The 15,112-nt window shown below is 38.4% G+C and overlaps 1 protein-coding gene across 29 annotated transcripts in view; it reads right to left on the bottom strand.

Moving 5' to 3' along the window:
* Positions 1-15,112, bottom strand: part of TRDN (triadin) — a 233,824-nt gene that overhangs the window by 113,571 nt on the left and 105,141 nt on the right. For all 29 annotated transcript variants that reach the window (XM_082049372.1, XM_082049345.1, XM_082049347.1 and 26 more), the window contains 2 exons: positions 8,894-8,955; positions 8,000-8,062 (listed from right to left, as the gene is read on the bottom strand). In XM_082049372.1, the coding sequence (XP_081905498.1) occupies positions 8,000-8,062; positions 8,894-8,955 (125 nt within the window). The remainder of the gene's footprint in view (positions 1-7,999; positions 8,063-8,893; positions 8,956-15,112) is intronic.

Here is a 15,112-nt window from a genome sequence, read left to right as displayed (position 1 = left end):
ACTTAATTTTTACATTTGCCTCTCCTCCTAATCTCTCTAGACCTAGCTGCAAATAAACATGAATTATAGGTTCCTATACTGGGTCTGGCTGAGATGGAGTTAATTTTCCTCATAACACACTGTATGGTGTTCTGTTTTGCATTTGTGTCTCAAACACTGTTAACACTTAAGTGTTTTGGCTGTTGCTAAACAGGGCTTGCACAGCATCAAGGCTTTCTCTTTTTGCTACTCTGCTTCCACCAAGCTGTAAAGAAATTGGGATGGGGCACTGCTTGGACACCTGACCCAAAGTCACTGAAGGGATATTGCCTACCATATTAAGTCACGCTCAGCAATAAAAACTGAGGGTAGAAGAAGAACAGGGGGAAGGGTGGCTGTTGCTCAGACTGGCTGGGCATTGGTCTGCTTGTGGGAAATGGTGAGTGATTGCCATTGCATCACTTGTTTTTTTTTCTTTCACTTGTTAAATTGTCTTTGTCTTGACCCACGAGTTTTCTCACTTCTTTCTATTCTCTCCCCCATCCCAGTTGTGAATGGGAAGTGAGTGAGCAGCTGTGTAGGTGTTTAGATGCTGGCCAGGGTCAACCCACTACAGTGTCTTTTTTTTTCATTAAAAAAAAAAAAAAAAAAGCAGTGAAACAGTCAGACAGGGTTCTACCATCCAGAACTCCTGCCTTCTACATGTTGTAGCAGCCACTCTGAAAGCAGGTCTGGCCAATCCCAAATGCACAATACCACATATACGTACACCCCAGTTTCTCACAGTTGCAGTTCTTACCTTTTCCTCATACTTTGTCTAATAAGCTAGAAGAAAATTAACGAAAAAACATTTTCTGTGTGTGACCAGCCACTTTTAAAATACCTTGGGCTCTCTTGGTCTGGCTTCACAACTCCATTTTGCCCTTGCAAGCAGCCTAATGGAGACAGCCTCTACACCTCACTGGCCCTTGTAGATCTGACATCAGGATTCTTCTGAAAGCACCTACCATCCTCCCATCTGCTGGCATCTATCATGTGACATCTATCACATTAATGAACATGAGACACATGGCAGTGCCCAAACTAGTTTGCTGAAAGCTGTCAGTACTTCAGTTATTTCCCAGCTGGAAATACACTCCCGAGAGTGGGCAGGGTAGAGTGAGGAGTTTCAAACCCTGCTCTGGAGAGGCAACAAAGATCAAAGATGTCTTCCTAATAATGTGTGCCAGCACAACACATTTGCTCATCAGAAAAAATCTGGAATCAACATTTGGATCTCAGATGAAGTGTTCAATCAATTGCAGATGGATCAGCCCAAAACATTTCAGGCAGTGCATCCACTGCTCTAGATCAGTGGGTATACCACGCATGGGCTTTTTTTTAAGTATAAACTTATGTCATAAGGTGTATTTTAATCCATTTTTACTTTTCTGCAGTGCTTAAACTACTCTCATTTCAAAATGTTTCTTCTGAGAATGGTGTCACATTTGGATGACATTCTAACATCTTTCTAGCCATGAAAGAAATAAGAAAAGTAGCACAGGGAAATAAGCAATAGGCTAATCATTTAATCGCCAGACTCTTTAAACAGCTGCATTTGAAAGCAAAAAACCAAACCCAATCAACCAAAGGCATGCAAAAGAAAAAGGTCACCAGGTGGCAGTAGTTCTTCTCTTATGGTATTGGAAAGATTAGTATCCAGATTGCAAGGGATACTGTTGAGCCAAGGAAGTCACAGAATTAAATGGATTTTTTGTTCTTGTTCAAACCAGGAATTTATAAATTATCAGAGGAATTTGTCTTCCTGTCTGTATAGAGCGCAATGAGAAAGAACACACTGTGCATAAAACAGTCTTTTCCCTCCATTTTCTATTAAATCATTGGTTTTTTTTTTTTTTTTGCGAATTACAAGAACTGGCCTTTAAAGCAAAGAAAGTACAGTTGATGAAAATGCATCTCTGGTCAACTCAAACAAAGAATCACTGGGACCTGGTATGTCTTGTTTGCTCTTGCCTGATCACCTCCACTCTGATCTGCCTACCTACTCCTCCAAAGCATGATGCAACATAGACTTTCCCACCAGCTACATGATCTCACTGGATTCCAGGGTAGTAAGAACAACCTGGTTAACCTGATTCTGTAGCAGTCATAAAGTAATGTTTTCCATTTTTACATCTGAGATTAACTTTTATTTTTTCATCAATGCAGGCTGAGTTTGCTTGATTGTTATGGTGACATATTTTAAATGTACCTCAGCATTTGTAACTTTTCCTATTCAGGAGACACAGATTTACTTTGACAGCTACAGAGACATCACCACTCCCGTCCTCTGCTAACGCTGCCTGGTGTGAAACATATAAAATAGAATCACGCATCATAGATACATCTCTATCACAGCCATATCTTTATCAACTATATGGACAAAAGGATTGAGTGTAGCCCCAGTAAGTTTGCATATGACACCATGGTTAGGAATGTTGATTTGTTTGTGGGTAGGAAGGTTCTACAGAGGGATCTGCACTGGCTGCATTGATGGCTTGAGGCCAGCTGTGTGAGGTTTAACAAGGCCAAGTGCCAGGTCCTGCACTTGGGTCACAACAACCCCAGACAACCCTACAGGCTCAGAGAAGAGTGGCTGGAAAGATGCCCGGTGGAAAATGCTCTGGAGTGTTGCTGACACCTGGCTGAACATGAGCCAGCAGTGTGCCCAGGTGGCCAAAAAGGCCAACAGCATCCTGGCTTGTATCAGGAATAGTGTAGCCAGCAAGACCAGGGAAGGGATCTTCCTCCTGTACTCAGCACTGGTGAGGCCACACCTTGAACACTGTGTTCAGTTTTATGCCCCTCAGTGCAAGAAAGACATTGAAGTGCTGGAGAGAGTTCAGAGAAGGGCAACAAACCTGGTGAAGGGTCTGGAGCACAAGTCTTATGAGGAGCGGCTGAGTGAACTGGGGCTGTTTAGTCTGGAGAAAGGGAAGCTGAGGGGAGACCTTATTACTGTTTACAACTGTCCGAAGGGAGGCTGTAGCATGGGGAGTGTTGTTTTCTTCTCCCAAGTAACAAGTGATATGGTAAGAGGAAATGGCCTCAAATTGCACCAGGAGAAGTTTAGACTGGATATTAGGAAAAATTCCTAAGGGTTATCCAGTACTGGAACAGGGTGACCAGGGAAGAGGTTGAGTCACCATTGCTCGACGTATTTAAAAGATCTGTACATGTGGCTCTTAGGGACATGGTTTAGTGGCAGACTTATCACTATTAGGTTTATGGTTGGACATGATGATCTTAAAGGTCTCTTCCAACATAAATGACTCTATGATTCTATGACAGATGCAATTGTAACACTGGATGTGCAATCATTGGTCCTTAGTAATGGCTTGGATGCTGTTAAGAGCATGCATGTACTGATACAACAACATACAAGTCAGATCATGTTTCCCGATCTGGTGTTAGCAGATCTGCACACCAAGACCTTGACTTGTTTTATCTGGGCTTAGCAGAACTGTTCAGGGAAGTAACTGGGTTTGACACCCTTAAACTCTATGTCACTAAGGGTCAGAGCCTAGGTATTCTTGAAGCCTTGTCAAGCTGATCAGGACTTATGTTTCTAAGCAAAATGTTTGCTTTTAAAACATAATATGCATTGGTTGGTGTCCCTGGTTTTTCATTAGGGAAATAACGATAAAATGTAAAAATTTGGGATCTTTAATCCAGCTAGAATTGCTTTGGCATCCAGAAGATATTTATCATAAGTTCCATGGACAACTGGCCTGGGTGAAGTGTTTGATACCTGAGTTTCTCTACGTTGAAAGTGGAGGTAAAGGCATTGACTATCCTTCCAAAGTGGTTCTAAGATTTACTATCAAAAAATGCTGTGCAAGACCTAGGTATTTTTTGTTCCCGTTATTGTTTGAAATTATGCAGCAATAACAGGAAGGTAAGATCATCAATGATAGCTGAGCAGAGATTTAGTTAGGAAATGGTGTGACGACCCAGACTGGTTATAAGCTCATTTATATCTTACCTTATTTGTTGTGAAAACAAAAACAAAGTGGAAAGGAGTTTGCTGCAAGAAAACTTAAAGGCAAAGTCTCTGTGCGAACATCATGAATTTTTAGGAAAGCTGATACAAGAAGGGGCAGAAAAGCTTCAGACTGCTGAGCCTCAGAAAGCGACCACAAAGAAACAGTCTGCAAGCAAACTATGAGTGCCTGAAAACACCAGTCTCTGCATATTCATTTTCATGGAGGGTTTGGCACCAAAGCTTTGACAGAGGATGGTCCTCTTTCTCAGTCAGACTGCAGGATGGAGCCCTCCAAGTTGATGTGTCCCAGTCACCAGGAGCTTTAGGAGAGCCTGGCAGAGGCTTGTCTCTGCTGAAGCTCAGCAAGGCCCTTCACGGGGATTTGGAGATGCAGCTCCTTCTTTAGCCAGAGTAGTGCTGGGTAGATTTTTGTAATATGTTTTGAAGTGACTGTGCCAGACCCTTGTGTCTGATGATTATGTTTGTTTAAGCAAGACTTCCGAGTTTGTAACAATGGAATTATCTATTTTTCAGGACAATTAACACAATGTATTTCTACGAGCTGAAGGTCAGAGGATAAATGTGGTTTTATCTACAATGCATTTTTAAAAGCTAATTAAGAATCATTCAGTTCACTCTGTACTAAAGACTGAGAACATTTCACATTAGATGACTCTTACTTCTCTGCAGCAGCAGAAAAATAGAGAAAGAGAGAGAGGAAGGGAGGAAGATGGGAACGGAGAAAGAGTGAGCTGGCATGAAAATAAAAAAAAATATCACAGGGATACAGTTAATGAAGAGTAATAAAAAACTCCATTCTAGTAACACTAGAGATATAATTGTCTCCTGGACAAAAGGGCTAATCTAAAATATTAATCAGCAAAAATATTCAGTGCTTGCAATCAGAAGCATTCCTTGTTAGAGGGAGAGAGATGGAGAGAAATAGAGGGAAGAGCTGCTCTCAGAAAATTATTTTAGGGATGTTTTTATCACCTATTGCTTACAGAGCATGTCTTTCTCTCTCTCTTGCACAGCCTTGACAGCCTGTACACAGCACTGTTCCTCTGTGGGGAAAGCCTGGTTAATGGGCATCCTGTCAGAGACGAGTCCTCTGGGAGGAGGTGTGTGGGGGTAAGGAGCAGAGGTGGGACAGGGACGCCAGGCAGCCAGGCCCTGGAGAGGAGCTGCCTGCTGTCATGGGGAGGGCTGTGCGTGGTGGTGAGGAGGCAGCAAGCCCTGCATGCACCTCAGTATCACGGATTGCAAGGGCTGGGGGGAAGCAAAATGCAACATGGAGTCACAGGCATCCAGAGGTAACGTACGTGAAAGCCAGGGAGAGGAGTTTAATTTTCATGTGGTGGCCTCTGCCTAGCCTTTTAATGGGAAAAGGTAAGAAAATTGGAAGCTGTTCCTATGCTCTTGCATTTGGATGCTTATCTACGCTGCTGATTCAAGCGCTCTGAGGCTCATTTGCAGTGTCAGCCCAAAGCATGTAAATACTATCAGACATTGAGGTGCCTCATTTCAAAATTGGGCTATGCACTACTATTCTGTTGATCAAATGTGGCAATTATTTCAGGCTTAAAGCCTTTTAGGGATAACAATATGTGCTGCCAATCAAAGCTAGAAAGTACATGTGCATTCAAAGAGCAAGCTGAATGAGGAATAACAGCAACATGTGTAGCTAGAATATATTATGGATTACCATCCTCTTACAAAAGGGCTAGTAAACTCTTCAAAATGCAGCAACCTGCAGAGCTAATAAAAGGGGCAGAAATGTGTGAATATCTTCATTTGACTAATTTGTGTCTTCATTGTGGTTTAACTACATCTGAAAACTAAGTGCCATACAGCTGCTTGCTCACTGCCCACCCACAGCAGGGTAAATGTGAGAAAAATCATGGACTGAGATCAGAACAGTTTAATTATTTAAATAAAATATAATAGCTATAACAATAATAGTAATTAAAAGGAAAATAACAAAGAGAGAGAAAAAACCCCCAAGAAATACAAATAATGCCAACGAAAAAAATTATTCACCACCAAAGAACTGATGCTCAGCCAGTCCTTGAGCAGTGACGCCCTGGCCAACCTTCCCACTAGATTTATTGTTGAGCATGATGTCATGTGGTATGGAATATTCCTTTGGTCAATTGGGGTCAGCTATCCCAGCTGTGTCCCCTCTCATTTTTTGTGCACCCCCAGTCCACTCGCTGGTGGGATGGTGTGAAAAGCAGAAAAGAGCTTGGCTCTGTGTAATCCCTGTTCAGCAGCAATTAAACATCCCTAAATTATCAACACCATTTCCAGCACAAATCTAAAACACAGTCCCATGATAGCTACTATGAAAAAAATTAGCTCTATCCCAGCCCAAAACAGCATATTCTTTCTAGCATTGTTAGGATGACTCACTGGGTTTAGCAACAGCTTGTGAAGATAAACATATTAACAACTTTATGCTGCAGTTCTGTTATAAAATGTAATCTTTTACAATTTTCTATTCTCAAGTGAAATACTAGCTAGGAACCAGAAAAAAAATTAGAAAACCTATTTGAATTGTCAGCTTTTTTTCTTTTTACATCTGTGTTTTTACATTTAAATATGCAACTTAATGTGGAAAGGAGTATTCCCTTTCATCCCCATCCTTCCCTAGTGTGCCATTCTCTACTATAAAAGACTGAGGCATATTTAAATACAGGGCTACCAGGATAGTACTGCAATATATTCCATATAATTCTGTGCAGTTTTATGTTGTACCCAACATAAATTAATATTTTTATATGCATTGGAAACACTTTGATAGGAGAACGTATGTAGAGCATGTTACGACTCAATGACAAAGCAGCCAGTTGCATATTGAAATTTGCTCATGTAAACCACAATGTTAGTAAACAATGGGATATGTATCCTTTCAGCTTTTAATAAAATGCAACAGATTTGAATAATTAGATAACAGAGCACAAGGCTTGCGTTGAGGACATAGTAACTATAGCCCTGAATCTTTCAATCCTATATTAAACCTTTCTCCATGGTTTTAGACATCAGTCTAGTCTACATCTGAGTACTCAGGTATATCTGAGTACTTTAAGGCTTGTAGCTTATATAGAAAGTGTCTGACAAAACAGCAAGTAGTACCAATGTTTCTAGGTGTTAAGGTGATGATCAAACAACCAGACTGACCATTTTGTTTCTCCCTGATTTTTATGTGACTTGATTTTAATGAGACAGTTTCACAGATTGCATCACTTACTGAAGATATGTTTGCATTTGTGGATTAAACATACTTGTAAATTTACTGAAATAACACGAAAGAAATTTACAACAATTCTAGTACAGAAAAGATGGAAATGTTAATTTTTAATCTTACTGAAAAATTAATATTTTAATGCTAAATAACATGAAACACCATTTATTAGTTTCAGGACATTGACTAACTTAAAAAAAAAAACAACCTCCCCCAACTTTCTGGGCATGGATAAACCCTCAGTAAGGTAACTGTCTATTTTCTACCACATTAAGTGGCTTGATATGTTGTTATTTCCGTTTATTACTTAAAATGAGCTGAATTTGTGAAATAATTCATGCAAATATTTATGCACTCCATTCAGTCTCTTCCATGCCATGCACCCATTAAAATTACTTATGCTCTGGATTGATTTAGTGTGTAGGGTAAACAGTGTTTCTAATGTTTTTGTAAAGATCCCAAGCTCACAGAATTGAAAATTATATGTAGCATATACATATACGTATATGCATATATATAATATGAATAAAATACTGTATATATAGTGTATAATGGAAACACATTACACACACACATATATATATATATATATATATGAATACACTGTGAGAAGTGATACATATATCTCCAGATTGGATTCTTAAGTGATAACGAATTTCATACACTCCTGTCTCAAATGCTTAAAGCCAGAAAGGGGTTGCACTAAGTAGTCAGATATCTACTGCAGAGAAAGACAGACTTCAATTTCTTACCTGCTTTCTTAATTTCAGGGACAGTTGTCTTCTCATGAGCTTTCTCTTTTTTTCCTTCTTTTTCTATGATTTAATTAAAGAAAGCAATTTGATATGCTAGAACTCTGCATCACACACTCAAATATGCAGTCAGCCAAATCCTGGTGGGCACATGCTTAAAAAAACGTGGCTTATTTGGGAGTTTAGTTCAGATTATTCCCTTACAGCACTTGCACTCAACTAGCCAGGGAGCAATCAGTTGAAAATGAAAATTAATCACTATGCATCAACTATGGATGATTTGGACCTTTAATAATTCATCAAAGGCTGGGCAAAAATCATCAGTGCATGAATGTGGTACCTTTTAGTTTAAGCTCCAGTAGCAATGAAATCATTAAAAAATAATAAATGACATAAATATTTTCCCATGAAAGCAAGACTTTAGTGAATTTTAGATGCTTCCTGGGCATGAATGATCCAAAGGGTTATTTGATTTTGTCACTGCAAGTTTTGATTGTGATTCTATGAAATGAACAAATAAATATACAAATCTGTCTTGCCTTCAGAAAGTGGTGTACCATGAACTGAGTGATATCTTCTGTGAGTTTTGTGTATGGAAGTAACACTATGTCCTGTGATATATAGGGACTCCATTAGATTTTTTAACAAGCCCATAGATGGCCACCAAACAGGACTTTTTATTTGTCACAGAAAGAGTTTAGAAAATATTGGACACCCAACACGTCAGGCATCAGATATTGAAGAGTGGTGACATACAAATAGTGACTAAGCAACTAAGGGAAGGTAAATACAGAGCCATAAACCTAGGATTAACCTATGAAAATAAACAGGATTGGAGCCAGGAGTGGGAGTAAAAGCTGAATGAGGCCAATAAGAAACATTTCCAAACCATACCTTTCTTCTTCGTTTCAGTTGTCACCCTGTTTACATCAATCTTCTTCTTCTTCTCCTCTTTTCTCTCTAAAAAAAGAAACAGAAGTTCAGCTGAGCACCTTTATATATATTATATATATACACACACATATGTATGTATGCATATATTTTTGGTGTGAGGATCCTTGACTAACTGCAATAGGTTCTAGATTTGATAAACTAGTCATTTATTTAGGAGTTTATTAGCAGCAGCTCAGAAATACAGCTTAATACTCAGAGAGTGAATGTGACACTGAGGATAGAAATGGAAGCAGGTAATTTCTTAAGTGTTAATTCAGGAAATTATATCCATTAACCTGATGTAACTAAGAGTTTATTGTAGTGATTCAGTAACCATGCAGATGTTCTGCTTCTTTTATGAAATCTGACTGAATGGCAGCAAAACTTGCAAGTGGTACTTTGGAATTAAGTGCAGAATGCCATGAAAAACCTGCATATAATATATATCTTTATGACACTTTTTATGAATTGAACCTTTAAAACTGTCATTGCAGGACTTCTGTTATTCATGGACAATTGCAGACAAAGCATCATCTGCAAAAGAACATGACTTGTTCATTTAAAAGCATCTGTCTCTATTTTGTCAATTAATTGGACCGCAGAAACAAGGAGGCTTTGCTTTTTTTTACAAAAAGCTACAACAATTTAATTACTTATTCCATGAATGTTATTAATTAGAAAATTGAGAGTTCGGTAGAGGAAATGAGGAAGCTATAATTCTTATTTTTCCTTCGGGAAATGAATCTGCATTTTGATGTGGAAGAATACAAGTGTACAAGAATAGCTAATCTAAATGCTTTTTTTACTGCTTATCCACAAAAGCCAAATTTGTTACCTTCATTTTGTGTTGCATGGCTTTGGGTGTTGATGTAGTTAGTGCAACTGTGGTTTTCCTTTTGTGAAGTTTTACTGGTATGAATGTGGATAAGAAAGCAAGTTTTATTACCACACCAACTGGCACAAACACAAGCCCATAAGCCTCTATGTGAGAGCTTTTTCTTTACCTGAAAAATATTTAAGGTATATGAATATTTTCTGAAGCCAGCAAATCCAAGAAATAAATGTGCTATTATCCCTTGAATAAATTAACATGAAGATACAGGAAAAATGAAGAAACTTAGTTTTCACTTCTCTAGTTACCACAATAGACTTCTGCATGAAAAAATAAATACAGACAGGGAATTAAAAAAAAAAATACTTGAAATACTGCACTGCATGCTTCCTAAACCAAAACAAAATATGGGTATGTTTGATAGAAACATTGTTGTTTTCATAGAGTACATTAATTCCACAATCTGTCCATGGCGGTTTCATAAATAAAGTTAGTTTGCCTGTCATGATTGCAGTGTATTTACCAATATTCAAGGTCTCCAAAAACTAGATTTCTGCTGATTTTCTGGCAACAGTATTTAGCATTAAGCATCATCTTGAAGTGTTGCAGTTGTTTCTTGTGTTAAATAGATTTGTTCAATGTGTTTCCCTTGTTATTGTCTTGAAAAAATGAAGCAGAAAATCCTTGTATATATTTTACAGAACATTTCTCCCAGTGTTTTGTGTGCTTAATTCTCTCTGCTGAAACCCTGAGCATACTGGACTTCAAGCTACAAATTCCGTTGTGTCGTAAGTGTGCTCTATGATACTCAGGTTTCTTAAACACATATAAAGCATCAGAGTAGTGCTCATCCTCCACAAACTTGTTATAGTGCTCATCCTCCACAAATTTGTTTGAAGATTCATCTTCTTGTATACTTTAATATTCTTGTTATTGTTCATCTCTAGGGTTCCCAGGAGTCTGTCTCTCTCTCTTTGACATGCTGTTCCAGAGATTCACACTAAGGACTGTGGCTGTCTCCTCAAAATAAAAGGGTGTTCGGCCTCAGGTTACACACTAGCTGCTCCACAGCTCTACTTTCATGTGTTACCTATGACTTCTGAGTGTTTAATTTCCACATGCAATGTACAAATCTTCTGATTTCTAAAATGTGGTTTGTTTGCTTAGTTTGCCCGATTGAACCAAAACTGCTAGTGTATCAAGTCTATCAATTACTGTCAGAAAAAATCTTTCTTCTGTCTTCCTTTGACTAACCTTTACTCCTAGTAACTAGGGACTGAAGTGCTGCTGATACCTGTGTGATTTCCATTTTTTTCTGAGTGTCTTGGTTCTGGTGAGCTGCTAACAGCTCCACTCTTCCAGTCAGCTTAATTTTTTGCTTCCTTAAACTTCTGGTGCTAGGTGATGCACAGCAATAATTTATAAACCCGAGGTCCTCACAACCAACAAAACTTTCTTTAATCAGAGACCATTTTTGCTTTTGAATTTGTAGCACAAAATTTGTTCCGATTTTCATAACAAGGTTCAGAAGCATATGTGTCTTGAGAGCCATGAGCTGACACATGGAGCTTTGAGAAGTAGAGCTTGTATGGAGGATGTACAGGAAGCAGCAGGAATTTTACTGCAAGTAACCTAAAGAAGAAAGAGACTACATCCCTGGCCACAGAGTTTTTATTGTTAAGTCATTCCACCAATTAATTCCACTGACACAGTTTTCTTCTGTCAGGTTCTCAAGTTGCAATCTTCAGAATGTTCAGGGAGCCTAGAGACATCAGTATTAGTTATGAATTTTCTAGAGGATGATTACATAGAGGTGTTAAAGGACTGTGGCCCTTATTTTCCATTACTGCTGTGTAATGCAAGATGTGCACTCTTGGTCAAGTCTGAGAAAAACAGTCACAGGGCTTGCATTCATATCTCAGCCCCACTGATGTCCCTCACAGCTACTACTGACAAAAATGTATGTAAATGAGAACAATGGACTAGGTAAATGGCTATCCTGGAAAGAGCTTGTTCTTTTTTAAGGAAACAATCCCATTTCTTCAATAAATTTGTGTCCTCTCTATTTGAGTAGCTCACATTTATATCGTTGCATATTAAGTGCATATTTAACACCAGCAAAAATTGTATTTCTGAAGTAGTAAATGCAAGGGGTTTTCTCCAGATATGTACATAGCTAAATTAAGAGGCAGAGCAAATAATTAAATAGGAACTTATGCAGGTCTTTTGCACTGTAAAATACGAACCCCATCTGTTAATTGCAAGTACTGGGTTTTTTTTAGCTAGGAACACTAACAGGACTACAAATGTCCATGGATCAGCTGTATAAAGAGGGATCAGAATATGCATGAACAGTGAGTTACACAAGGAAACACAAGATGGTTTTGATGATTCAGGGCTGACTGTGATATGGAATTCAAGTGCAATTGGCTATTGAACAATCTATTGTTACTGTTACTGTTTCTTGATAATGTAATTAATCCTATTTTTTTTTCACCAGAAGCACTAGCCCTGAACCACTTTTTATGTACAGGGTGTAAGAGATATCAATACAAAAATACCTCACCCTCAAGAGCCTGCAAAGTCTCTACAAGAATGAAATAGGGATATATGCAGTTGATGCCGTACAAGCTGACAGAATCAGTCAGCAACTCAAGCAGTGGACTTTGCATTTAGTCAGGTTTTTTCTGCAGACTCTACACAGAAGCGGAGCTTTGTGTAGAACAAGGAGGAATCAAGTGAGCATGAGAAGTGCAAATTAAAGCAGTGATGTACTATTGAATGGTAAATTCAGGTAATTCTTTCTTTCCTGGGGGGAAAAAAAAAGCAGCAGCATAGAATAGTTTTCTTTGGAAGTGACTGGAGCAAAGAACTCCAGCCTTAAAACAAAGAAACATCTGAGATGTAATTATTTATTTCTTAATAAGGGGTGAGGGATGGAGGACACTGGTGGAAATTCAAGGACGATTCAATGGAGACCAAGAAAGAGGTGTTTCAATCTGAATTGCTTTTACCAGCTCTGACAATGTTTGTTATTTTCATGGGACATCAACTCATTCTTGGACAACAGGGGGAGAGGAGATAACAGAAACATGCTAACAATGCAGCACTTGAAAACAGGCCTCGTAAGACCAGTGTGCTACTGTGCCAGTGCTGAGTGGAATCTAAATTTAGGGATCCACATGAGTTACTGTGCATAATATCATGGGAATGCTGCCCAGGAACTGGAAGAGGAAGGTGTTCTAAGAGTTTCTTCTCTGTATTGCTCCAGATGGTCCATGTGCTTATGGAAACGCTAACTCTGGAAGGAACTGTCAGCTCATCCCACCCCTTTTGAGAAACTGAGGTAAGTAGGGCAGCAAAATACGGCCACAGGTACCTTCTTGTGGAGAGGCATGCATATAACAAACATTGACTAGTGGTACTGAACACCAGAAGTTTGGAGGTGTTTTGGTTCAGATAAGCCTTCTAACTTTCAGATACTTATACAAGGCTTATCTGCATTTATATAAAACCCTGTTGTCAGGAAATCTTGGGACAAAAGCTCTTGTGAGAGACTGGAAATTACCTGGCTTTATGAAATACTACAACAGATGTTCTTGCCTACTGGTTCTGGTCCTGACAGCAATGAAGATCAGCAGATATATGGGTATAGTCATGAAACAGAACAAAATAAACCTTAATTTATGTTTTTCTGATAAACTATAATTCCGCATGAACACAATAACTTCATTCCAGGTAAAACTTCATTCAATTTTTTGCAAGGATCTCTGTATACCTTAAGCTGTCACAGGCATAATTGTAATAGACTATTCAAAAAAAAACCCCAAGTATACTTTTTGAAATTATACTTCCTTATTAATTTTGAAGAGATTATGGTTGTTCTTCCTTTGTCTTTGTTAGTGACTGAAATCCTTTCCCTGCTGAACTCAATGAAAGTTTTGCTGTTGATTTCAATAGGACCCAGCTATCCTTTTAAATATTAAAATAACTCATTACTTTTGAGTTTATAATGACATTTCTTTCCCCTTTTCATGTTGTTTGGGGTGGAGACTAACAATGACTGCTAAGTTTCAGTTTTAATTCTAAAAAATTTCATACACATTCACACAATAGGGGCCATGTAGGGTTACAAAGAATTTGGAGGAAGAAAAACAAAACGAAAACCTAATCAAACCAAAAAAAACAGGGAAATATTTCTGCTTAGCTTTGGATGTCATGGAAACTCATGCTTTTAAAATTTAATCTGAATTTTAAGTAAAAATTTACCTTAACTATCTCTTTGAAAAAAAAATATCTTTATGGGGTATAAATGTCCTTCTCAATCCAGTTATTTCCTCTGTAAGAAATAATTCTGTCTAGTCTCAGCCAAACTACTGAAGTCAATAAAATTCAAAGAAATCTAAATAGCATTAATCTAAAGTTCTTAAAATTGCTTAATTTCACACACAAACACATACGTGCACATGTGCACATGCATACACTGTCACATACTCTCTCTAACTTGCGGGTGTGTCCTTAGGCCAAAATTAAGTGCATTTTTTCCAAAAGTCTGTTTAAACCACACCATTTCATTTCAGCAGAGTAATGCAATACAATTTGTTCTCATATTGAGCAAGTGAAAGACTAACGGGGCACACAGGTCATTCGAGATATAGTACACGCTGAAGTCTTAGGCAATCTCTCCAGCTCGATTTTGCTTTCTGAAACTGCTTCACTCTTTTCAAATCCCAATCTAAAACACTACTTGGCAGATTTGAAGATTGCTTATGGAGATATTTTTGACGTCTGCAGAAAGTATGTAATAACAATAGCATGCTTGAAATTCCTAGTGCTTTCATGTGACCCACATAAGTGTTTCTCATTTCTTCCTGTTGCGATTATAGGCTCCTTTTTCATGGCTCTGTCGAATTAAGCACCAAACCTGTTTGTTAATAGCATGGGGCCATATGTTGCCCTCACTAAACAACACAGTGGGGAGCAAAGGAGTACAAATACCAGTGTAATGAAGCCAGAGTATGCATGCCAAGGGAAAAGAGAGGGGGCATGCCAGCTTCCATTACAAAACCAGCAATAAAAATTCCATTGGACAATGGTCAATGACAAATATGATGCAAATATGATTGTGATGAAGAATTAAATTTCCAGAAGAACACTGACTTCTTCTCTAGCAAGAGCCAAACTGACACAGCTAAGGCACCAGGGTTAGTCTTCTCCCTCCTTATAACATTCCTACTAGGCAACATGAGTCAATAGCAGCACCAAGTGTGTTACCAGTGCTGGGAAGGGTTTTGATGATGTTTTTTATGGAGTATGTTTTAGAGTAAGAATGTCTGAGATTTAGGAAA

The sequence above is a fragment of the Streptopelia decaocto genome, assembly GCF_964273445.1.
Source record: "Streptopelia decaocto genome assembly, chromosome: 3".
NCBI classification, from domain to species: domain Eukaryota; kingdom Metazoa; phylum Chordata; class Aves; order Columbiformes; family Columbidae; genus Streptopelia; species Streptopelia decaocto.
Note: the sequence above shows the minus strand (reverse complement) of the source record. Positions and strands in the feature narration are given on the sequence as shown.